General features: G+C 36.7%; 1 protein-coding gene across 8 annotated transcripts in view; it reads left to right on the forward strand.

The window, feature by feature from the left end:
- PTPRD (protein tyrosine phosphatase receptor type D) overlaps positions 1-25903 on the forward strand; it is a 514409-nt gene that overhangs the window by 365039 nt on the left and 123467 nt on the right. For 3 of the 8 annotated variants that reach the window (XM_045840040.1, XM_045840041.1, XM_045840042.1), the window contains 4 exons: positions 3131-3340; positions 8878-9038; positions 14726-14737; positions 19157-19269. In XM_045840040.1, the coding sequence (XP_045695996.1) occupies positions 3131-3340; positions 8878-9038; positions 14726-14737; positions 19157-19269 (496 nt within the window). The remainder of the gene's footprint in view (positions 1-3130; positions 3341-8877; positions 9039-14725; positions 14738-19156; positions 19270-25903) is intronic. The other 5 variants (XM_045840044.1, XM_045840045.1, XM_045840047.1 and 2 more) reach the window with 3 other exon arrangements.

The following is a 25903-nucleotide window of genomic DNA, read 5'->3' on the forward strand; positions in this document are numbered from 1 at the left end:
TGGACTTGGATTTAAAATGAAAAGGCAATTTGTAGAATCTATGAATCTTTCTAACTATTTAAAAAAAAGTTTTCAAGGAATTAAGATCCTGGCCAACAGTGACATCTAATACTTTTAAATAGTAAGATTTCCACGTAAGTGGAGCCATTTGGTGATAAGTAATAGGAAGCTGATTCTCTTTCACAGCCAGGTTTTAACCTCCAGAATGCACAGCAATGCTAATGAATTAAAGTATAAAGCTATATGACATTGAACTTTCTTGCAATTAAATTCTATGGGTCTGTGCTGCTGATTCCCATAACAAAGGGTCATTTTAATCATCCCACACGTTGTGGTGCATTAATCTGTATAATAGTTTGATAAAGAACATTTATTAATTCCAAATTTTTGGTCAGGATGGGTTGTTACCCACTTTTCTTACTGATATAATTGAGACCACATTGTAGAATTAATGGTGGAAGAAATAAGATATGCATTGACTGGAAAATGAAAATTATTTCTGATAAGAAACCAAAGCCCTTGATATATCATCTGAAGTTACCTCTAATACATCTTGTAACCACTGTGGAGGGGAACAAATGAAAGTAGGCTATGACCTCACTTTATGCATACTCGTTCAATTTCCAATCCCTGCAGACAGTTTTTCGTGGGTTTTTTTTTTCCTACCATGGATAATAAAAGCATTGTAATAATTTTATCTGTAGCTTGGTACTGCCAGGTTTGACAAAGCAGTGTTCCTCTCTTAAATGTATTTCACCAAGTGATTTTTTTAGAAGGTCTATAATTCAAGTTGTTCCAACCATATCATCAGCTAGAATGGTGGCCTAAGGGGATTTCCACATGTGTGCCTCACATCCAGGCCCATAAAAAATGGAAAGAGGCTTTCTAAAAAGTCACTCTCAATATTGTTTTTTGAACTCATTTGTCCTTTGTCTGGGGATAATTTCCCCATAATAAATTTATAGACTGGAACTGCTGTTGTCTAGGTCAGACTGGCAGAGCAGACATTGATAGTCAAAATGGATTTGGGGCAGAATGACTCCTAAAATGTTAGTTATATTTAATTCAGGGCACATCTTGTAATATATCATAAGCTTTTCATCATGTTGTACTTCAAAAGCTTGCTGTGAAATAATGTGGTCACTTGAGGTTGTAACTTCAGCAGACTTCGGTGTCATCTGAGCACACTTGACTCATTTAAAGAATAACACAGGAAACATCCTATGGAGCTTTGAGCAACCCACAGGGCAGAGCTGATTTTTCAGGTTTGACCTGAATGAATGGTCACATTGGGTTTAAGGAGTGCCAAAAACTCAAATACGTTTTTCTAACGTACTTCCCCCAAAAATCTTCTAAAGAGACCCTAGCCAAAGGTGTTCATGGGATGACAGTGATGTGGATGAATCTTGACAGTTGCCTACATCTGAAATATGAATGAAATCAAGGCATAGGGTTTGATCAGTGAAGTAGAAGAGGGGACACAGTCACATAAACAACTGATGGTAAATGTTCCTGATGAACCAGCTTCAAAAAGTTGCTCAGCTCGTCTGCAGGGCATGTGTCCTTCTGAAGCAATGGACCATTATTTACTGTATATCAACAGCAACATTTGTAATGACTTTTCAAGTGATGCATTAAATATGTGGTCTCTGAAGTTTTTTAAAATAACATGTAAAAAGAATCAGGAAAAGTAAATCTAAGTACATACTCATCCGCTTTAATGAGAGCAAGTGCACACATTTATATATGTCTACATTTATTCCTTGATGTTGTGCAACCAATAAGTAAACAAAAATATTGTTTAAAAATGTCTTACATGTAATTTTATTTTACCAATTGGGTCCGATTATATATTGCTACTTTCTATTATGCCTGAATTACCTCATTTGTAAAAATGGGGATAATAACCTACTTTATAGGGTTATTATCAGAGTCAGTAAACTGATACATGTTCAGACTCCTAAGAATAGTGCCTAGTAACTGCTTAATAAATATTAGCTATTATTGTCATTATTATCATTATTATGAGTAAACTTAAATTTAACAAAAGGATTGAAAAATACTACTAAGTTTCTGGCCTTTCTGTGACCCAAATTTGCTAAATGGGTTATACCCAATCTACTATGGTTTTCATAAAATAGCTTATATGTTATATAATTCTAGTTGTATCAGTAAACTTAAATTTCACAGAAAATTTGAGGATGTTTTAAATGAAAAGTTGTTCAGAAATAATGTGGCACAGATTATATAACCACAGCTCTGTCTTTCACATTTCTTGGGTCACAGTTTTGAACCAGCTGAGTGCGTTCCCAGTTCTCAGTGTGGAAGAGGGTGGGGCCTACCCCCAGGCTCTGACCAAAGGAAGTGGTGTTTGTCACGTGCACCAATAAGTAAACCAATAAGTAAACAAAAATATTAAGGTCCCAGGAGCCCAGCCTCGATTATACTGGGATCCCATTCTACTGAGGAAATATCATTAGTTTGGTGTTTACTATTATCATCTCCAATTTAAAAAACAAGAGTAGTCAGTAATTTTGCCATGAAGTTTTCATAAGTGCCTTAATCAAGGAACTGAGTCAAGCTAGTAAATGTGAAGTGAATGGTAATATCTATTTAATATTGTCAATTAAAAATTGGTTATCAGGTTTTATTCCTGCAGATTTGAGGAAAATTGCAACATATAAATTATCTCATTACTAGAAATAATCTGAAATGGCACTAACTTCTGTGGAAAGATAATATTTGAAGGTTTAGATGACTTTATCTGAGTTTTCCACTTGTTTAATAACAATAAATCCTGCATGACAAGCTGACTTGTTTCTTTAGACAAGTTATAATGCACTCGAGAGGATGTCATTAGGGCAGACAGTGATATGAGCTACCGCTAAGGATCTCATTGTCCTGTATCTGTAGCCTGGGCCTCACAGTAGCAGTCCAGTCTCTTACCTTGACAGCAAGATGGGCATTTGCCAGAGACACCTGAGATTTTAGTGATGCTGATATGCCACATGAAGTGAGACAAATTGCTTTTAGGTTGTTCCCAATCCTGAATTAACTTCTCCCATTAAACTTACATTAAGTTGGGTTATTGTTTACATGTCTTTCTCCGTTTCCCACTTTTTTCCCTAAGCTGCTCAAAGAGATATCTAGGAAACGCAGAAGCATCCGTTATGGGAGAGAGGTTGAATTAAAGCCATACATAGCCGCCCACTTTGATGTCCTTCCCACCGAGTTCACCCTGGGAGATGACAAACATTACGGTGGATTTACAAACAAGCAACTCCAGAGCGGTCAGGAATATGTCTTCTTCGTGTTGGCAGTGATGGAACATGCCGAGTCTGTAAGTTAATTGTGATGGCACCTATTTCCTATGGCATCCTTACACATTTCACCAGAATATGATTATTTAGGGATACATAGGTATATCCGTCCTAATTAATTCGCACCCGCTGTCATTAACTTAACGTAACAGCTGCCTACTTTGTGAACACTGCTGGCTAATCTTCTTGAGCTTTCATTGCAAACAGGTCTGTGTCTCTAATTACAGGGAATTTAGGTGGGCTTCAAGTATGTGAAGTGCCAAAGTGTTAGAGCATGGTTCTGGAGACCTTCTGATGTGACACATATTTATAGGAGGGTGAGAGCTATCAGTCCTCACAGTATCCTTCCTCACCCTTTCAGCATGGCTGTAATCAAAAAACAAATCTTGCATAATACCTAATAGACATCAGCCTGTGTGATTACAATAGGAACAAGCTCTGTACTTGCACATATTACATTTGCAGGTATTTGAAAATATTAATAGGAGGTGACTGTATTTTATTCCCCTATAACAGCCAGTGAGCCCACAGTGCTGTCTGTCTGCTCAGATTCTCTGAGGAAGTTCTGTCTGGGAGAAGGCAAGCAGAGCCAGCTTCTTTAATTATAGCAATTTACCAGTGACTTTATCAGTGAAAAGCCAAGAAAGTTAGAAAATAATTCAATAAAATGGAGAATTCCTAAGGTACTCTAAATAATGAGTTGTCTTCTTTTATGTAATTCATCTTGCTCTTATGTCATTTTATGCTTCAGTTGCTTTGAATGTTAAAAAGAGAGGCAGAGAAATTGTGGATGGGAAGGGGACGGCTTTTGAAGTGGAAGTTCACATTAACATTTAATATACGTATTCTACACTGTATCTTTCTAATAGATTAGGGCCTAAAACTGACAAGGCGTGGCAGCTCAGCTGAGCCCGTCACTTTCCTGTAGAAGAGGCCTGAGATGTATCAAAGATTTCTCCACATCGGGTGTGAGCATGTACAGCGGGGCCTCTCTTCAAGTGCCTGAAGGAATTCCCCTGTGGAAGATGAAAGCACAAAGGCGGCCTTTCTGCCTGGTTTACCTTTGTACACAAAATGTCATTTGAAAACAAAGTGACTGGCTTCCTGGAATTTTAATATAGGGATATGCTTTCTCTCTCTAGTTCAGAGATCCCCAGTAGCTGTCAGCCCCCTGTTAGAAATCAGGCCACAAGCTAAAGCTCCTGGAGCTCTGCCTGCTCTCTCGGCCCCCACCCCAGCCCAACCACTGTGGGTTGAGGGAAACTCGCCTGAGCTCTGCCCCCTGTGTGTGGCCCCCACCCCTCTTCCCTCCCAGTCTTCCAGGAAACCGGTGGTGCCAAAAAGGTTAAGGACCGCTGCTCTAGTTGGAGGTTTTAAGGCAAAACATCAAGGTTAATGGAATATTGGAAATCATCTCTTTCTCTTTTTTTAAATGACTTTTAGATATCTGAAAATAATTTTCTTTAGCTAGCTCTAGGACGTTTCAGAAAATACATTTGGACCATTGAGGTAGAGCAGAGAATGCTGCAGGTCACCAGGAGGGTTGAACCAGTGTCAGAGGCCCTTGTTTCGGATGTCTCCCAGACGTTTTCCCTAGCATTTAAATGCATCACCATTGATGAGGGTCTGCACCAACCCCTAACATGCCATTGCACTGTTTCTTTGATGATGTAATTAGGGTTTTTTCCAAATGTGTTGTCTGAAGTGTCCTTTTTCTTCATCATCTTTCTCAATATCATTCTCACAGCTGGCGGCACGGTCTTTGTGTCTCACATGTGTTTTCAGGCCAGCATTTACTTTATATAAGAGACTTACCTCTCACTAGTATACTGTTAGCAGTGATACAGTCCTTTACCCTTCTACTTTTCATGAATGATTGTTAATAAAGCACCCTAATCACCCCAAGGTTGGACTGATAATTTGCACAGAGAACATGTGCCCCCTCCCCAAAGACAGAAGCTTTACCCCAATCCACTGCTTTGTATCAAGAACATCAGAGGACATGTGTAGAACGACCAGAGGTTTGATCTTTCTGTTCCCCCACACACTGCACGAATTCCGAATTTCACAAGCTGGTGTTATTTTATGGTTTCATTTCCCTTTCATTTTTCTCATCTCTGGTTCCTGATCTGTGTGCTTTGGGGAAACCACTGCTTAGGTTTCTATCTTGGCAGACCAAGATTGTTATCTCAAAAGCTCTTGGTAAAGAATTTTACATCTCGAGTGTTGCTTACTGTTGTCTGCCAGTTTGAGTGTGGCCCACAAAATGGAGAAAGTGTGAACCAAAACAAATAATTATACTTACGTGGAGAATCATATTTCTTGGAGATTTAGTGTCTTTGTCAAGTCCTTTGTGTAAATCTTTACATATATGTATTTTTATCTGCTTTTTAGAAGGTTGTAAATATACTGAGTTGTTATCTTTTTTGATACATTAGAAATTCTCAAAGTCTAGTTAATCTCTTTCCCATTTTCTGAGGAAAATGAGAAGGGAGGATAGTTTATGAACATGTACTGGGGCATGTGCTCTCCAGCCTGACTACTGAGCTTATTGCAAAAATTAGAATTTATGCCCATAACAAATATTTTTAAATGAAGATTAAAAAATTAAATATATTTACTGATCATGGGGAAAAATGAGCATATTTTTCTTTGCCTTGATAATGTCAGCCATTTGAAAAGATGAACAATTTATTTTACTCAACAAAGATTTGTTGGGAATTCACTATGTACAAAGTCCCAAACTAGCTGCTTTTAGTATACAAACACAGAGACCCCTGTCTTCCAGAAGTTTGTAATTTCATTAAAGAAAGAAGATGTATATACAGATAAAAAAACAAAAACAAAATAAAATTCGATGCATGTCATTAAAAAAAGAATAAAGGGCTACCTAAACTTTTTAAAATTATTTTTACCTACATTTTGTAGAATAATTGGTTATTTCTGGTTAAGGAGAGTTAGCTTCATTGAAGGCAGTATTTAAGTGGAGACTTGAAGATTAGTTGGATTTCTAAAGCTAAATGTTGTGGAGCTTCTGAGAGAGTTAAAGAGAAAGAATAGATTTTTGTGGAGTAATAACAAGAATTTCACTTTGATGGAATATTTTATATGTGGTAAGGAAGTTTAAAACAAAATTGTGGTTGCCCTTAAGAATGATGCTGATGTCTAGGTTTTGGTAAGAATCACCTGAGATCCTCCTGAAGGTTTCATAGCTATAGTTTACTGCATCAGCAATACAGACTCTGTGAGGAAGGAAGAAAGTCTGGGCATGGTTTGTATAGGCATGAATGAGGTCCTGAAGGAAAGTGGTACCCAGGAGACTGGAGAGTGGATGGGCTTAGAGGACATAGACTAGATAAAACCAGCAGCTTTTCATTCCTAGCTACTGAGAGGGTGAGGAGAATAAGCAAATCAGAAGGTGGGTATATCTGGGAAGCAAGGAAATAACACATGTAGTTCTTAAGTTGAAAATACATGTAGTAATCTCTAGAAACCATTGGAAATGAAGGTCTGGGGCTTATTAGAGTTTGTGAATTTGGGAACATTAGTGAGAAAGTAATCTGCATACAGGTTGATATTTAACACTGGTGATGACCTTGCCAGATAAGGGAGAAAAAGAGAGACTAGCAGAAAATAAAACTGAAGAATGCTGGCATGGGATAGATGTAGAGGCAGTTAACTCAACAGGACATGATCAGTTGGCAAGGTTGGGAAGGGACTAGTTGAGTACAGAATTCAGAGAGGAGAGAAGGGAATTTTAAAGAAGGTTTGCTCAACTGTGGCAAATCCAGAAAAGATGTCTGGAAGGGTAAGAACTGAATCATGACAATCAGACTTGGCAAATGAGAGACTCGGACCAATGCTGGAATGAGAAGAGATGAGGAGCCAGTGGTAGGAGAGGGGGGCAGCCCATGGACGTGGATTGGTCTTTGTTGGAAAAGGAAAAGATAGGACCTTAAAAGGGACAGAATTAAGAGAATACAATCTTAATGTAAACTAAAACAGGACCGAACCAAGTGAAATGTTATGAAAACCAAATTCATAGATACTCATTTTGTTCTTTCACTGGGTAGTTGTATTCTTCCAGTTTTATTGAGTGAAAAAAAATGCCACATATAATTATGTATGTATTTAAAGTGTACAAAATGATGATTTATATCCATATACATGTGGAACGGTTACACGATCAAGATAATTAACACATCTATTATCTTACGTAGTAATTCCTCTTCTCTGTGTGGTGAGAATGCTTAAGATCTACTCTCAGCAACTTTTGAGTACACAATACTATACTATTAACCATAGTCACCAGGCTGAACGTAGATCCTCAGAACTTCTTCCAACTAAAGGTTTTTACCCTATGACCTGCATCTCCCCGTTTCCTCCCTTCAGCCTTTGGCAGTCACCCTTCTCTTCTCTGCCCTCTGGGGAGATTTATCTGCACTCTTGCAAATGGCAGGTTTTCCTGCCTTTTTAAAATGACTGTGAATATATTTCATTGCATATGTATAGATGTATGCGTGCACCACATGTGGATCACATTTTATTTATTCATTCATCCATCCAAGGACACCTAGGTTGTGTCCGTATCTTCAATATCGTGAACAATGCTGCAGTGAACCCAAGTGTGCAGATACCTCTTCAAGACGGTGATTTCATTGCCTTTGGATATATACCAAGGAGTGCAATTGCTGGATCATGAGATAGTTCTATTTCTAATGTTTTGGGGAGACAATATGCTGTTTTTCATAATGGCAGGACCAATTTACATTCCCACCAACTCTGTATAAGGGTTCCCTTTTTTCTGTATCAGTTGGGAACAACCACACCAGCCTCTGTGAAGTAACTAATAAAACTAAATGGGAACTGCTAAGTCCTTTTAAGTTCTAAAAAATTCTGTGTTCTGGAAAGCTGTAATGTCAGTTTTATACATCTTGCAACTATAACTTGAACAATGGATCTCTCTTCTGAAATTCTAGACTTTGTTGATTGTTTGGGCTCTATTTTCTAACTAATGTACACAGTACTAAGGACTACTTACATAATTTAACATGTAGTTAAATACTAATATTTTCCTCTATAAATGTTTACTTTTTAAAATTTGGTCTCTTTAACTAGGTGGTAATGTCTTGAATGCTGGAGCTAATATTTTGGTTGATTTTCACATAGCATGGAACTCATTAGCACAATGTAAATGCTCATTGAACATTTTGCAACTGGTTAATTACTAGTACTTCATACTTCATAATATCATTTAGTATGCCATGGATAAACCCCAATAAAATAGTATATCTGCAGTAATTTATATCATCAAAAATCATTTTATTATGGAATACTACCCTGTATAAGGAAATTTAGATTGCCAAGCTTTTCCCTCCTTGCTTCTTCCCTTTTCTTCCTTCTCCCCTCTCCTCCCTTCTCCTCCTTTTTAATTACGTTGTTTCACACACACTTATCTTCAAATCCACACTGTCACCAATATTTGCTTCTTCTAATGCTACAGCTCTACAGGAGAAGGCATTAGTTTATAACTAACATAGACTCTGTTTTTCCTCAGAAGATGTATGCAACCAGTCCCTACTCCGACCCCGTTGTGTCAATGGATCTGGACCCACAGCCAATCACAGATGAAGAAGAAGGCCTAATCTGGGTTGTAGGTCCCGTCCTTGCAGTGGTCTTTATCATCTGCATTGTCATAGCTATTCTTCTTTATAAAAGGTAGGTTTGCCCAATATTTCTATTACAATCTTGGGGGCTGCCTCATTTTTGAAGACTTGGTAACTCTTCTGTGGTCATTATTTGGTTAATCTTGGTAGAAATACTTCAGTGTAGCCCCAATGATTACTGGGATGTGTTTCATTAGAGTTAGAACAAAATGTACAGACTGTACAATTTACAATCCCATTCAGTGTGTTTGGTGTAGACTTTGTTGTTCAGCATACATGAATCATAGCCTCTATCTTCTGAGCTATTTTATGTAGTATGAACACTTTGCATGACATTTGAGACATTAGTATGTCCACAAGCAGATAATTCTATGCAAGCTTGCATTTGATTGTTTTAAATGACTAATTGCTCAGTTTCAACATGGTTTTTGAAATACTACAAATTTGTACATTTGTGTTCACTTCATAACTCTGATGTGCACATGCACTGAGATTTTCCCTGTAGGTATTTCTCAAAACTTAGAAAAGGAGCTAAAATTTGAAGATTTGAGAAAGTAAAAAAAGGAAGACAATGAACTTTTTCTTTCCCTGGTTTTCTTCTAACCCTTTCTACATCTTGAATACTGAATTCTCATTAGTGTCCAAAAAGGGATATGAGGTACCATTATCCTTTTTTAAAAAAAAATCACCTCTGTTTTTAAATGCCAATCTGACTTAGTGTCTTTGATTACAATTAGGATGCAAATAATTCACATCTACCCATGTTTGCTGATTGTCCACTCTCTTTAAATTATATCTCTGCCTCCATTGCTTATAAGCAAAATGTTTGCCCCCAGATCACTGCTTAGTCAGAATGAAAAACATTAGCAATTCTTCTACCTCTAAATACTTTTTGGCTTAAAAATACAATTATAGTATTATAAATATATAAAACTATAAAAATTAACATAATATATTCTCTTAAAATTTAGAATGACTGAATTCTGAATTCTCCTCCTTTATAACAACTTTTCTTTTCTTCCAATTCAACTTTTATTTCATGAAACTTTGTGTTCCCATTTTCCTTTGTAGTGCACCATCTTTTAGAATACTCTTTGATGATCCCTTTGCTCTGCTGTGAAATAGGCTGCTTCTCTCTCCCTCCCTCCATCTCCTCCCCCCTTTCCCCCACTTCTTATACTCCCTCTTCCTCCTCCTTCCCCTCTCTTTCTCTCTCCTCAAAACCTTAACCTTCAAACTCAGATGAGAGTTTCTTCATTGTGAGTCTTGCTTGTATGTTTAATCTGATCATCCTATTTCCATTATTTCTTTTTTCTATCTATATAGTTTCCTTCATTAGGTTTACATTAATTATTTCTAACTGTATTCCTTTGTTAAATATCTTATATTCCTGGAATGGCCTTTATTTTTTATATAACTTCTTCTCTTGACTCAAAAGTATATTCTTCCAGACACGTCTTTGATAGAGGGATTGAGCAAAAAGGAAAAAGGACTCATGGACACAGACAACAGTGTGGTGATTGCTGGGGGGGGGGGCGGGGGGGGTATAAGGGGACTAAATGGTAATGGAAAAAATGCAATAAAGATTAAATTTTTTTTAAAGTTTCTCTTATGAAACTACATTCCATTTTATTTCAGTGTGAATAAAGGGCTAAGGGAAAAAAAGGACAACTTAAAGAAAGAAGTTCATAACCATAACCCATTAAATCTCCTAGCCTATTTTAGAGCTAGAAAGACATATCCATCATTATTTTTTCCTGATCACTGCCATCACTCAATTATCCATGTCATAAAAGAGCTGAAAAAGCAAATGATTAAAGGCAAAAGTCCCCTCTTCCTCGATGGCTTCAACCTTCTCATCCCGATTTGCACCTCACCAGTGAGCATTGCATTCAATCGCCTCTGTCCTGTGCAAGAGGTAAGAGCAGGGCACAGGAGGCAGCCACACGCCCAGAGCAACAATGGATCAGGGGTGCGTCCAAGCAGGAGCTGGCAGCCTTTGCTGTTCATGTGCTGTGTTTATGACCCAAAGAGAATACAATGATTAAAAAGCAAGACTAGAATTATAATTGTCTTCAGTGAAATATTTATTCAGTTACCACATCCTACTGTGGAAGTCAAATGAGAACACATGTACTTCTTGACAGTTGCATTTCTAGACCACATCATGTAACATTCTGTGATTATTCAAAATGGACAAAATGCTTGCTTTATTTTTTTAAGTGGTGTTTCATTGCAATATATCTGACTATCCTTAAGTTAGGTCTCTGAGCAGAGGTGTGCTTGCAATTTGTGAGTTAGTTATGTAAATGTGAAGAAATAGGTTTTTAACCTTGATAATTTTAACCTTGATAACATTTATAATTAAATTTCCCATTCTTCATTTGCATGTGCCTGAAAAAAATCAACTCCATTGTAACTTTTCCTAATCCCGCAAAAAAAGGCATCCTATCTAAAGGTTTTATGACTCCATTAAAATAGTTGCATTTTAGCGTGTGCATATGCAAGCATCCTCTAATGCAATTGTTGGAAGATACACACATCCTCGAATGCTAAGTATATTTAGCTAACCATCTGAAGGCCCATGAAGCGTTTCTGAAATAGAAATGCTTGCTTCAGCAGTAAAGAACATCCCTGACTTGAAATTCAAGTAGACCCAACAATGTCCTTCTTGATTATCGTGAGGCAGTTCAAGAGGAAATCTTCTGTATGCAATGAATAGTGTCTTTTATAGCTTGGACTCTGTGCAAAGTTAATTATGTAATAAATACTTCATCCTTTTAGGTGCCTTTGAGTTCATACACAGGTTGTTAAAATTGACTATATTATCATTTTTAAAATATTTCACTTCCTGTGTATAAATGATACACAGGAAGTGTATCATTTGAGTAGGGAGTGAGTATAAAATACTGTTGACTCATATTATCTTGATAATTCTGTTTATCATATACACCTGTTTACAAGACTGCTTGTGTTTAGAGTAGGTCTATAGCTCTGGATGGTTTGTCCGTGTAAAGCTGTCTCAGGAGACTTTGAGACATATTTCTATTACTATATTCACGTGGAAATAGCACTCTTTGATAGTACTATTCATTTGACTTTGTTTTAATCTAGTGATTTGTAAAACTATAATACATTGAAAATGAGGGACAAAACAATATCACTGAGGCTTTGTAAGTGCCTTAAGACACCTTCTGAATCATCAGAAAATTAAAATATATTTGGCAGGTCTTCAGTGTTACAAGTTATCTTGCCCTATGATTTTTTTGAAATTTTGAAATTTTATACTCTATATGTGATTTAAAAATGTACAGAGGTAAGATGGTAGCAAGGTTTAGGAATGAGTAAAACTGAGTTACAGTCCCTGTTCTGTGACTAGCTGGCTATATGGGGTTGAAAGTCATGCCAGAATTCTGGGTCTCTGTTTCCTCATTTATAACACAAATACATAGACTAGATAATTAAACCCTTTTAATAATAATGTTCTATAATGAGAATATCAAACACCAAGTAATAAAATTTTTGTTCTATTATTTCTGCCCGCCCAGGGTTGAGTGTATGTTTTTTAAATATGACTCCATGATGCCCTTCTCCCACCCCACATACACACAAAAGGATCCATAAAGCAATTGAATGCTCTTAGATATTCATCTATCCTGTACATTTGTTACATTATGTAAGGTGTTTCAGCCATTTTAGAACTGTCTAGGAATTCTGAATATAGAAAATATTTAAAAATGGTAGGCTAAATATATGGGAAATCATTTCAGGATGGGTGAGAAGTGTTTTTTATGTACTAGGGCAAGGGCAGAATATAGACTAGGATGCTGCAAAGATCTAAGCATGGTCCAGACAAAATGATCATCCATAACAGTGACAGTCTAACCTGAATGGATACTGTGGAGACAGTAAATAACTTTCAAAACTACCCCCAGACTTTAATATGGGAAGGCCATGAAGTAGATGTGACTAAAATAAGACTCCACCTTTTCCCAGATCCAACACTGGCCTTCTGTGGGCTTTGTCTCTGTAGTCTTCTCTTTTGAATCAACCCTACATATATTTCCAGGCTGCCATCAAAGAGAGCCCTTTGCTAAGTCTGCAACACCTTCCCTCTCACTCCGAGGCCACTCCTCTGCCCTCTCCATAGTATGGGTGAAGACGTCTGCCTTATTCCTCACTGTGTCCTTTGTGCCTAGTAGAGCGCATGACACAGAGATACTGTGTGATCAGATTTGTACAAGCCAAATGGTGTTAAACAAACTCAGTTCCCCCCACTGGTCTACTCCATCACTCAGTATTACCTTTATCTTGGCTGGCAAGAGCCATGATAAAACTCTCAGGCCTATAATTTAAACATACTGGTTCCAAAAGCTTTCAAACTAGGACACTCACACCAATTATGTATCCATGTGTGTGGTGAGGCCAACATTTCTGTGGAGGAGGGAGGGAGTTGCACACTGTATTTATTCATCTGAATATCAACAGGCTTTTAATAGGTAAAACTGATAATTCACTAAATAGTTCTCTTCCATCCAGCAGAATAGATTTTCCAGCAACTGATGACCTCATTGATTAAAAAATGAGTAAGTTAGAAACCTGAGCAGGATTTTTTAAAACCTGGCACCACCAGGTAAATCACTTTAAAATTAAGAAGAGAATTAACCTGTATGCTTGATACTATTTTCGTTATTCTTCTTGTATGTTTTTTGTGCTATTTAAATGTGACATTTTTATTTTTGAAAAGAGATGGACTAAATTATATCAAAGCCAGATAGTCTAACAACGTGGATATATATTTTGTTGACATTAAGATAGACTCGGTATCTTTATTTTTATAATTGAGAACTCACTAAATAGTTTGCAGTTTGCCTCACCATGCAGATTGTTCAGATTACGTCTTTATGGTAAAGGAGTACTCTCTGTAGGAAATACGTCCACATGTTGTCACAGGTGGAAGTGGCTGCAAGCGTGAGGGGGCTGTGTTCACAGACAGCAGCCTCTTTGACTAGGAAATAGCTGTCATGGCACTGGCTGGTAATAAGACACTTTTCTGGATTAGACCACTATGCAGATGGGTCATGCTCTCTAGATTTATAACATTACTTTTTCCAAAACTGAAAATGTGTTTAATATTTTATTGGAGAAAAGATTTATGATCACCTAGCTTGTCAAATGGTATTTGAAGCACTCATTTCTGCCACTTTATTACCTCATGATGTATTATCCAGTTGTGTAAATTTTTGTGCATTCAGTGCAATGTGCAAGTAGTTTATATTGTTAAGGAAATAACCTGCCCCTTCACTGAGAACTCTTTATTTTAAATGAGCAAATTTCTTTTATGGAATAATGTTGTAATCCCTTCAAGTACATTAGTAGTTTTCTCATGGTATATTTTATAAAAAATCAAATTGTACCTCTACCATCAAATACTTCCTGGAATATGATTAATCCTGGCAATATTTTGTAAATTGATGGATGAAAGCAAATATGACATTAACATACTAAAAAATGCTTTATTTATCAATGTGCCCTCATGTCCTCCATTTACTCTGTGATTAGAGGCCTTTAAATATTTTGATATGCTGTCATTTGCTAATGTGTGTAAGTTATGTGTCCCCACCTGTGAGCACTGTTAAATCTTGGTTGTCATGGTTACTCATTACCATTGGCCAACTAACATTTAGCCTTTCTTTTTTCTTTTTTCTTTTATTTTTTTGCTGCATTAAAATGGAGCAGTAAACCTGACAGGTGAGGAATAGAGAATAAGCCCCTTTAATGCACAGTAAGAAAAAAATAAGATACTGGTAGACTTTGCAGGTATTGAGGGGGTGAGGGTGGAGGTTGGATATAAAAGATGATACCTGGCAAGTAAAAGATGGATAAAGCCTACATATATAAAACAATTTGATATTAAAATGATTATGGGAGAAAGATTTTGTATAAGAAGGTAAAACAGATTACTTTTATTTAAAGCTGAACTTAGAAAACAGTAAAAACAGTCTTTGAGTTTTGTTTGTTGTTAAGGTGAAATGAACATTTTTATGTGTTAATGTGTCTGCAGAAGAGAAACATGAGGTGTCTCATAAGCTGTTTTGTTTTGTTTCGTTTGAGGGTCACTTTTCAAGTTTGATCTCTGGTCAGCTCTCAATACAGGAACACTAGCTTGTTCACACCCTCCAAATATTGATGATAGAGTGTTAATGAAAACATTTATGTGATTCCGAATTATTGTCCATGTCTTCCAGCCTTGAATAATAATAGTAATAGTAGTAATAACAATACTAATAATATCTGTACTGTGTGATTATGGACTGATTGGTGTAGCTTTCTAATCCATATCTATATACCCACATCTATATCATTAATTAGATATAAATTCCCAATTAAAATTAAACTGACAAAAGGGATCTCAGTGCTCACTAACCTGCCTTCCTCCTGATGTTGTATTCTAGTTCCCAGTAAGTTGTCTCTGGATCACTGCATCAGCCTCGCCAGGAAACTTGAAATACAGATTCCTGGGCCCCCTGCCCCAGACCTAATGAATCAGAAACTGGACATTAGTCCAACGACCTGTGGTTTAACAAGCCTTCCCAGGATATTCTGTTGCATGCTGAGGTTTGAGAACCACTGCTGCAGTATTTTTCCTAAAATCACTTATCACTGGTCCACAGGCTATCCTTTCACTGACAGAAAGCTTACTACCTCCATGAGGGTCCTCTTTATTTATGTATTTTTGTAGATCACTAGTTATTAATGATTCAGCTGAAAAACATGAAAAAGTTTTTTCCTAACCAAAAGAAAATATTTTGAACCTACTTGACATACTTAGGAATTTACCTTCCCATTATAACACTGTCCATATTTCACAACTTCATCACTGCCTTCTTGTCCTGTTAATACGAGGATTGGGCCTGAAGTTCAATTCCATGTACTAACCCTCCTCCTCTGTTTCATGAATGAAGAAATTGAGAAGGTTCATAGTCCGCTTACCGAAGGAGGTACACACCAGTAGTGGCAGAGTTACATTCCTAATAGTGACAGACTGTGAGCATTTGAACTGATACCTTTGAATATTAATAGCAGAGATTTCAAATAAATATATTTTTCCAAAAGCCTGTACTCCCATGTCTGAATATCTTTGTTCCAAATAGATTTGATCTTCCACTCGATCTCCCTTGTTCTTCGTGCTTCCCACTTTACCCCGGGAGAGAGTAAGTGGGAAATAGAACTGTCCTTAGACCACGGAGCAGCATTTTTGTTGCACATTATCCACACCCCAGACAAACACATGTTTTTATACTGTTAGCAGTTTCTGCCACCTCTCAAAGATCATGTGATCTATTTCCTTTTCACCCACATAACTCCTGTGCATGAGAAACAAATTCTTACTGCAAGAAATGAAATATACTCGGGTTTTATAATCTTAATAGAAAAAATAAAATAGAAAGGCAAAGTTGATAATCTGTTTCTAGTCACTATTCTTTGTTTTTTTACTAGTTTAAAATGAGGATAATGAGACCTCAAAAAACTCAGGAAAAGTGTTACTAAATGTTCTTATCTTGGACCTAATTTAGGCTGTGACATGCCATTTAAAACTTTACAACAGTAAATTTAATTTTTTCAAGGTCTTTACTCTTAATACTGATGATGGCTAAACTTTTCCATCTTCAAACCTTTCTCAGAAATTCTTTCTATTAGACAACAACCATTTTAGCTCCTTTCTGTTTGAAAATAACATGATAAGTATGGGAAGCTGGAACTGTCCATGTTGTGATTATCAAATGAAACCAAACCAAACAAAACAAAACTTAAACTTCTGGTTTTCCTAGCTGGCTAGGATTTTTGGAGTCTGAGGTCTTGGAGGTCACTTTACTTGATCAGATAAAGTGAGGGAGAAGCTAGTTATGAAATGTCAGGATACCCTTCCAATTTATTATAAGCATGAATTACAGTTTTACTCCAGTGCTTTGGGTTTTTCTGAGAATCATCTGGGCAATGAGATGTGATTTTCAGCCTTCCTGGCATGAGAAAATCTGGCTAAATTTCTTTAGAGACTATTCTTTTCTGTCCTTTGTCTCAGCGTCACTTAGCCTGGCCTCAGTGAAAAAGAAGATAAGGAGGATGTTCCACTTTACCTACAAGAGGGAAATTGTCTTCTTGTCCAGATATTTCTAGTTCTGGGTTCCATAATCCTGCAACACAGACAGTAGAGCTACTTTGAGAAGAGATAAAAATCTACATTTTAGTCATTAGGTCTGGCACAGTAAAGAAATGTATCTTTGCAAACTTGTGTGAAAAGACCAAAAACTGAGAAGGGCCACAGGGATAATTGGAAATGAGAAGACCAACTACATGTTTGTTACACATGGGGTCATTGGCAAGCCACACTGTGACATTTTATTAATCAATTTAGCGTCTGCATCTTCTAGGGTAAAATGAATCTGTCAGTGTTGAGGCAAACATCCCCAGCTTAAGCACAGTCATGTTTTCTCCTCTGAAACCGGTCATCACATCCTTCTTTCCCACGATCTTCTGAGCCCTTTCTCTTCTTCCTCATATCTTTTTCGCCAGCCCTTCATCTCTTCTGTTCTTCCCATGTCACACTGCATACAGCCAGAGCTACTGGTACCTTTGGCACACCTCAACTCACTGCTTCCCTGTGACTGGTGGTATACTTTGGCAGTACCTCCAGTCCTAAGACTGTGTCTGTCACTTTTAGGTAGAAACGAAATCAAGAGACAGGTCAGTCCAAAGTCTAAGAAAGCAAGGTGTCTAATAGGAATCCCTCAAGAAAATGCATTTAGTCAGCCATATTTTGCCAAAGGCATTGCATTTGAGCAAAGCAAGTGTACTTTCTCTTTGCATCCATCCTCCATTTCCTGTGAGTTTTTATTTTGTACAGATGAGTAGAGATAGACTTATTTTCCTCTCATGGAATGATCTGGGTGACACTGAATGAGATCCCATTATTACAGGAACACAAGTAAGCCGTTCCACAGTCATATCGAAAAGAGAAAGGGAGAGTTCCCTTTGCAGCACTCCTAGATGAGAATGCCTTTGCTCTGAGCAGGGGCGACATACGAGGATTGTGACTCTGGCCTGGAGATTGCTGGAATCAGTGTTGGAAAGAAAGCACTGTTTGAAAAAGACTTCCATTTGTTAAGTGAATTGTTAATCTAAGTCGCCCTAAAAGAAAATAGTTATGTACCACTCTGCTTACTTGGGTTTTAAAAAAATGAATAAAGAAATCTTAGGGAGAAAAATCTGACAGTATTTATATAGACATTTGCTAAAAGTACATTATGACACTTTAAATAAGAGTATTCAATAAAACGAGTAGATAGCCAATAAAACAAATACAGAATGAACTGTGTGAAGAATTATTTATATCAAGGCAGTGTTAATGGTTTATATACCTGAATGAGAATTAGGAGAGTGGAGCTAACCACTTGGTGAAATTGCTTTTTCTCCATTTCTGTGATTGACTTTCATTAGCACATTATTAATCACAATTAGCTTAACACCATTAAACAGCCAACTATCTTTTTTTTGGTTGGGGGGATTTGAAAGAGAAATTGATGTTGGTCTTGTGTGGTCCCAATCTCATTCCAGCTATTAGGCTAACTTGGAACCTTAGACATGCACTTACTGTATTTATCTGCCTTATGGGAAAATCCAATGCAGGTCCACTTTGTAGCCATCAGTTATATATTCTTACAAAGGAGAAACTGGGGCAAATTTAGCTGTTCAACTTGAGGCCCAGTAATTTCAGAGCTTTTCTCTATGGTAGCAATAATCTTAGTATTGGCTGCTAGAGATCCTCTGTCCTGTTTCTCACCAAAGAGCTAGTGGATAAGGGAGAAGAGCTGAGCAAGGACCCAAGTGTCCCTCATCAACACTGCCTTAAAGCCTAGAGTCAGACTCACTGAATTGCTTTAGTCTAGAGCTGAAAGAGGACTTCGAGTGCATCTGCTTCCACAAAAAAATTTGGACCCGAGGAAATACTGTAGGCCAAGCAAGGAAAAACAACCTGAACAAGGTCACAAAATTAGCCCCTGAAAATTGTAAAACTGAAAATAGGAGCAGGAGGCATAGCTCTCTGCTTTTTAAATCTGTTTCAGTTGGTTTTTGTTTTTTAATTCTTACATTTCTACTTTCTCTTTTTAGGAAAAGGGCAGAGTCTGACTCTAGAAAGAGCAGCATACCGAACAGTAAGGAGGTCCCCTCACACCATCCAACAGACCCAGTAGAACTAAGGCGCCTTAATTTTCAAACACCAGGTAAGAGATGTGACTCATCTTGTACATGACACAGTCTGCACTGAGATCTGATAGCCCAGCTGATGCTGCTTGAGGGGTGAATGCATCACTTTATTTTGAACAATTTTGGGTGTCTTCTTTTATTTTTATATGATTGAGATTTGCCAAAAACATAAGTCTCATAAAGAAATTAAGCTCTTTGTGCAAATCTGAGGTAGCATATAAAAGAGAAAAAATATATAATTCTCCTCCAAATTTGGACAATCTATACTCATAAAAATAGCTACCATTTTCATGAACGTATTAACACAGTTAATATATTCAGTGAAGCATATTTGGAAATGATTCAGGTTCTCATAAAGTGAATAAATAGATGGTGGATTAATATTACATCATTCACCCCATTGGGAAAGAATATACAAGGTGGGGCAAAGGTAAGCTTACAGTTGTCCATATAGAAAATAATACAATAATTAATAAGTAATAATACAAGAAAAACTCTGTGTTTTCCATACTCATAGCTTCAAACCTGCTTTTGTCCCACCCTGTATTTATTCTATATTTTTCTATTAATTTGTGTCCATGTTACTCTGAAAGGAAGGAGGAAGGGGAAATATCCAGAAGGAGGAAGGAAGGAGGGAGGGAGGGAAGGAAACAAAAGGAGGCAAAATGTTTATTTTTTAAATATTACCTATACTGACTCTCACTGAGAAATGCAGCTTTCTTACTGGGGAGACACATAGTGGCTGAGAATAAGTAGAATATGCTTGGTTTTTTTTTAAATAAATAACATTAAGTGCTTCAACAGAGGAAAAAATATTCTTGCTGTGGGGCATTTAGTACAGTTAATTGAAGTCCAGTTCTGTTTTTCCTGTCTTTTAAATAAGTTTTGTTTATATCAAATGAATGTCAAGCAATGAATGGTAAAGAAAGCTAAAAACATAAACTGAGTGGCACTCTTAGTGCCTAAAGATAATGAGCACAGTAAGGAGCTTATCCAAGAAGTCTGTTTGATTGAAATGTGGCAGCATCATACTCCCAGTTGTTGGGAATTTTTCATTGTGTTGAATGGATGTTCTAACTCACAGTAGGGTACACCACAGATTTATTTAACTACACATTTGTGATGAGTTGCTTTTAAGTGAAAATATATGGTTTATTGTATTTAGCATATTTTCTCTTTTACATGTAGATATGTTATAGTAACTGGTACCTATTTAATTCAAAGAAACATTTGGCATTTTCAATGTGGTTATACAAATGATCATAAATGGGCTTTGTTTAATTTCTATTGCAAATGAAGTTTGACTTTTAAAAATTGTTTTTTAAAAAGAAAAATATATCTTCATCAGCATAAAAGTTGGGAGGAAATGTTCATGGAGCCAGAAATCTCCAGTGGGTGTATTATGGAAAAGACTGACCAATGTAGATTGTGCACATGTGCACCATGATTGAACAAACTGTGAAGTCCTCCAGGATCTCTGATGTTCCTGGATGCTCCCTGTTGAGTCACCTGCTCAGTGCTCCATTAAAGCAACTTGATATGCACTGAGCAGTAAAACTTTTTCAGTAGAGCTACAGGTACCTTCTTAATAATGGACTCAGGAATTCGTGTGCTTTTCAATTTGGCTAAACCATTGTATGGAGGATGTTGAAGCCACAGCAATAATTTCATAAATGATTTCTTATATATGTTGCCTCATCACCTTTAAAAGAGCAGTACATTGCAGAAATGGAGAAAATAATTATGTTTCTCAGTATCTTGCTGCTTGGCACTGCCCTACCCCACTTCCTCTGACTTCTGCATAAAGTGTTATCTGTATGGGAAATAACCTTGGTCTTCTGACAGAGACCTAAGTATACTATAGGGTTGAGTGGAAAGGCAAAGGTAGCCCCCAAGAAGAAAGCTAATGGGAGTGTTTTCCCTCACCACCTCCCGAAACAACAGAATGTTTATAGGCATTGATGCAAAGCTTGGATGGGCACTGTGTGGAAAGGATTCTTAGCAGATTACAGGAAAGGAAGCAGAAATGCCTTCAACTGAGAGACCTCCACCTATAAGTACTTCTCACTTTTACAGGTGATTTTGCAAACATGGCCAATCCTTAGAATTTTATTGAGAATGTATGTGGAAATATTGGACACATTTACAGAGATAACCTGTTAAAATGCACATAAGTCACTGAAAAGGAAAATGAAGGTTACAATTGAAGTGACGTTGCTTATATCACCAAATAATTTACAAAATTAAAATGGGAACCTAAGTGTATAGATGGTATTGTTTAACCAAGCTTAGACTTACCACCTCACACAGATAACAGGGTGAAGTGGGCAAAATGAATAAGGAGAGAGGAGATTTAGTAGAGGAGGAGAACAGAACAACAGAAGTTGTTCACTTAGGAAGCATTATCTTGTGCCCTTTAGCTCAGGTAAGCAATCTACTTAAGCTTGATTTGTTGAGAAAGTCTATTCACCTTCCAAGATCTATAATGTGGCCTGCTGTCTTGAAAATTGGACCATTTTACAAAGGAAATAGATGCAGCTGATAATGTGAAATTCATATTAATGTGATGATTTGCTTCAGCCAGTATGGATTCCAGCCAGTGGCTATGAATTACCTGATTTACTTGCCAATAGGATGAGAGCAGAAAGTGGGATTGTTAACTCAGGAAACTTTTTGTTCTTCTTCCTCTCCTCTTATTTATGAATTATGTTGAGTTTTCTGAGATGGTGATATAAAATGATCCTTTATTAGGTGTTGCATAGCAGATAATATGACTCTACTTAATTTTTGGATTTTAGACCAAAAACATTGCCTTTCACTATCTGAAAGGTGCTTTTATATACATCAGACCTCTGAATGTATAATTGCTTATCCCCAAACATTAGAAAGTTTGGCAATGTTTATTAAAGGTATGCATAAGTGGGGAAATAATCATTCATGTATTCACTGCAGACAAATGACTTTCAATAAAATCAGAAACTGGCGATTGATATAACCAGCCCCTAGCACAGAACTTGTTCATGAAAGCAAATTGATTTCTAGTTCTGATGGGTCTGTTGTGGGTGATATTACCAAACAATACCATTTGAAATGCAATAGTTCTTTCAGAAGATAAAGGAAGATTTTGCTTAGTCCATGGACTCTATGAATTCTACTTTTCTTTTTAAAAACCATCTTGTGAATAAAAAAACATATTTACTTTTTAAGTTATTTAATATTGTTAGAGAGTCTAAATGCAAGGAGATGGAATTTTTCCCCTCAATTCTGCCAGATATTCAAAAGGTATTGAAATGCACATTCCAGATTTCATATAAATGCAGTACTGTAACAGTTTAAGTGCTCCAAGGAATTTTATCTTCAACTGCAGTACCACAAACATACCTGTCTTTGGGTTAGAAGAATGGAAGATCAGAATCACTGTCTCTCAGCTAAGGCACAAAAAGGGAAGATAGAGAAACCTGTTGTTTTCAGTGTAACTATCTTTGGAAAGTTGTAGGATGTGGAGAGAACATTGCTTTAGCATACTTTCCAAATTTGGGGTGGCAATCAAGTCACTGTTAGTGAAACACTGCATTTAAGCATCTGAACAGAGTAAGGAAGTCTCATATTTTCCCAGTTGAAAATAGGTACCTCTGTTTGTAGATATTTCCCATGAACATGTTTATCTGTCTGTCAGATTCAGATGCCAGGATACAGGCAAGTTATATTTAGAACTACCTAATCTCTTAAAAGAATGTGGTTTACGTCAATAAATCATCATTTCTTAATGTTCAGGGTCAGTCAGAACTAGTGTGGACCATGTAATTAAAGGGGCATTGCTTTATCACCCATGACCTACAAAAGTAAAACAAAGACCTAAATACATGGGAAGGTATGATTTAGCTAAAGTTACACTGGCCACTTCAAATAGTTAATGGAATAAATTGGGCAAAATGAGAAAAGGAAAGAGGAAATATGGTAGAAGAACTAGAATTAACAGTTAATCAAGTTGTACAGGTCTCTAAGATCTGTGTAGGATGGGAAGAAAATATTCACTTATAAAAGATATTTTTAAAAGAAGCCTTTACTAAGCCTCATACACCTTTCTGAGCAGCAGTAATCAGGTATGTGTTAGGATGATTGACACATGAGTTATGCATTAAACAAGTTAACTATGTCCATTAGCCTACATTGGGGGAAAGTTTTTCTACTTAAAAATAATAAATTCCAAGTCATCCAATGACTACAGCCCCACCCTGGAAATTTTTTTGTTCTTAGTGACAAAAGCAACACACGTTTATTGGAAGATGTTGTAAAATGAAAAATAAACTTGTCAACAACCATTGTCCATAGGTTGTGGCCACATAAGTGTTCATTATGTTAACTCAAATATTTAGTATATTTGAAAATTTTTGTTAGTCAAAAAAGGCACTTAAAAATTACTCTTTATTCCACCACTTTTTATTTTTGTTTCTTGATATATTGAAAATAAAAAGTAAAAAATTTCCTATAGCTACTCCAATTTTACCCTCAAGAAAGATTTACCATTTATAGCTCCATGCACATCCTTCCAGGCCCTTTATATGGATATCCAGTTATTTAAATTATAAAATATATAGCAGGTGTGTAGAGCTATAGATAGGTACATTTATATAAAATTTCCTGTTTTAACATTTAACTATGTAAAAATAGACTTTTTGCAAGATACTGTATTAAGTTTTATTTCCTTTTTTAACAACTGATGTTATTCTACTTTACAGATATCTCAAAAGTGTGGACTCATTCCTTATTAATAGAGACTAAGTTATTTCCCATGCTTTGCTTTGCAAATAATACTGTAATGAGCCATACTGAGCCCGTCTTTTCAGATCTTTTTTGCTATTTCTGAATGTTAGACACCTGGAAGGGTGATTGTAGGGCTGTAGGGTAGGCACATTTACCATTTTGATAGAGACTGCCTATTACAGGTTATTTTTTGTTGTTTTTTTTAAGTACTGTAAAAAGCTTTTACTTAGAGTGTAGCTCCTCTGGGCCATGGCCTCTAGAATTGGACCAAATGACTTTAATAAATATAATATTGTCAAAAGATGGTGATGTATAAGAAAATCAAAGAAATTGCCAGTACGTGTTCATATTTTTACTTTTTTGCAGTGAAGGTAATTTAGAAGTTTGGCTCTCAGGGAAATAAGCTTTCTTTCTAGTACAAAAAAAGGTGTAAGGGAGCATGTAACTAATAGCATCAGAGGATGCTCCAGTCACCGCTTCTCTCTGTGCCTGTAAAATCCACCCCCTCAAACACACGCACACCACACCACACAGCATGTACCACACACACACACACACCACCTTTGGTTGATTTGTCACTTTTCATCAGAAAACTTTTTCCTGAAAAATTCTTTTATTTTAGTATCTGCACCTACTCACACACCTCCCTCCAAAAAAATTCAAACAAAATCAAAACTCTAGTGTTTCTACTTGCATCTTTTGGGGAAAAGGATATAAAAATTGATGATCAGATATTACCACATAAAGGCCTCATTTTCATTTTGTGAAATGACCTTAATATGTTTTGCCCTAAAGCATGCGTGGACAGTAGGTGATTGATGGGGTATGCAAAACAAACAAACTCATAAGAAGTTAACATATTAGAAATAGTAGTATCAGCAGCAGAAATGCCTGTACAGCAATTGGATGGGCTTCAAAAGCTCATGAGTGTCTTTTGATGCATTAGTATTCTTAATGGTGTCAGTGCTAACAAGGTTCATTTTCCATGTACTGCCTTTATTTATTTTTATTTTTATGGTATTTTTCCAGTACCATTTATTTCCCTTATACCCTTCTCCCCACTGCAATCACCACATTGTTGTCCATGTCCCTGAGTCCTTTTCCTTTTTTGTTTGATCCCTCCTAACCCTCCCTAACTATCTCCCTAACTGCCCTTCCCATGACAATCATCCTGCTCTCCATCTATGAGTCTGTCTGTTTTGCTTGTTAGTTCAGTTTGTTCGTTAGATTCCACATATGAGTGAAATCATATGGTATTGAATATTTGTCCTTCTCTGATTGGCTAATTTCACTTAGCATAATGTTTTCCAGATCCATCCATGCTGTCACAAAGGGTAAAATTTTCTTCTTTTTTATGACTGAGTAGTATTTTACTGTGTAAATGTCCCATGCTTGTTTTAGCCACTCATCTATTGATGGACACTTGGGCTGCTTCCATGTCTTGGTGATTGTAAATAATGCTGCAATGAACACAGGGGTGCTTATGTTCTTTCAAATTAGTGTTTTGGGTTTCTTCAGCTATATTCCCAGAAGTGGGATCACTGGGTCAAAAGGCAGATCCACTTTTAAATTTTGGAGGTATATCCATACGTTTTACATGAAAGCTGCACCAATCTGCATTTCCACCTACAGTGCAAAAGGGTTCCCCTTTCTCCACATCCTCACCAGCGCTTCTTTGATGATTTATTGATGATGGCCATACTGACAGGTGTGAAATGATTTCTCCCTGTGGTTTCAATTTGCATTTCTCTGATAGCTAGTGATGTTGAGCATCTTTTCCTATCTATTGGCCATCTGTATGTCCTCACTGGAGAAGTGTCTATTCAGGTCCTTTCCCCATTTTTTAATTGCATTGTTTATTTATTGGTATTGGGTTTTATTTTCTTT

This window comes from Phyllostomus hastatus, unplaced genomic scaffold (genome assembly GCF_019186645.2).
Source record: "Phyllostomus hastatus isolate PE091 unplaced genomic scaffold, TTU_PhHast_1.1 phas_contig_34, whole genome shotgun sequence".
Lineage (NCBI taxonomy): Eukaryota > Metazoa > Chordata > Mammalia > Chiroptera > Phyllostomidae > Phyllostomus > Phyllostomus hastatus.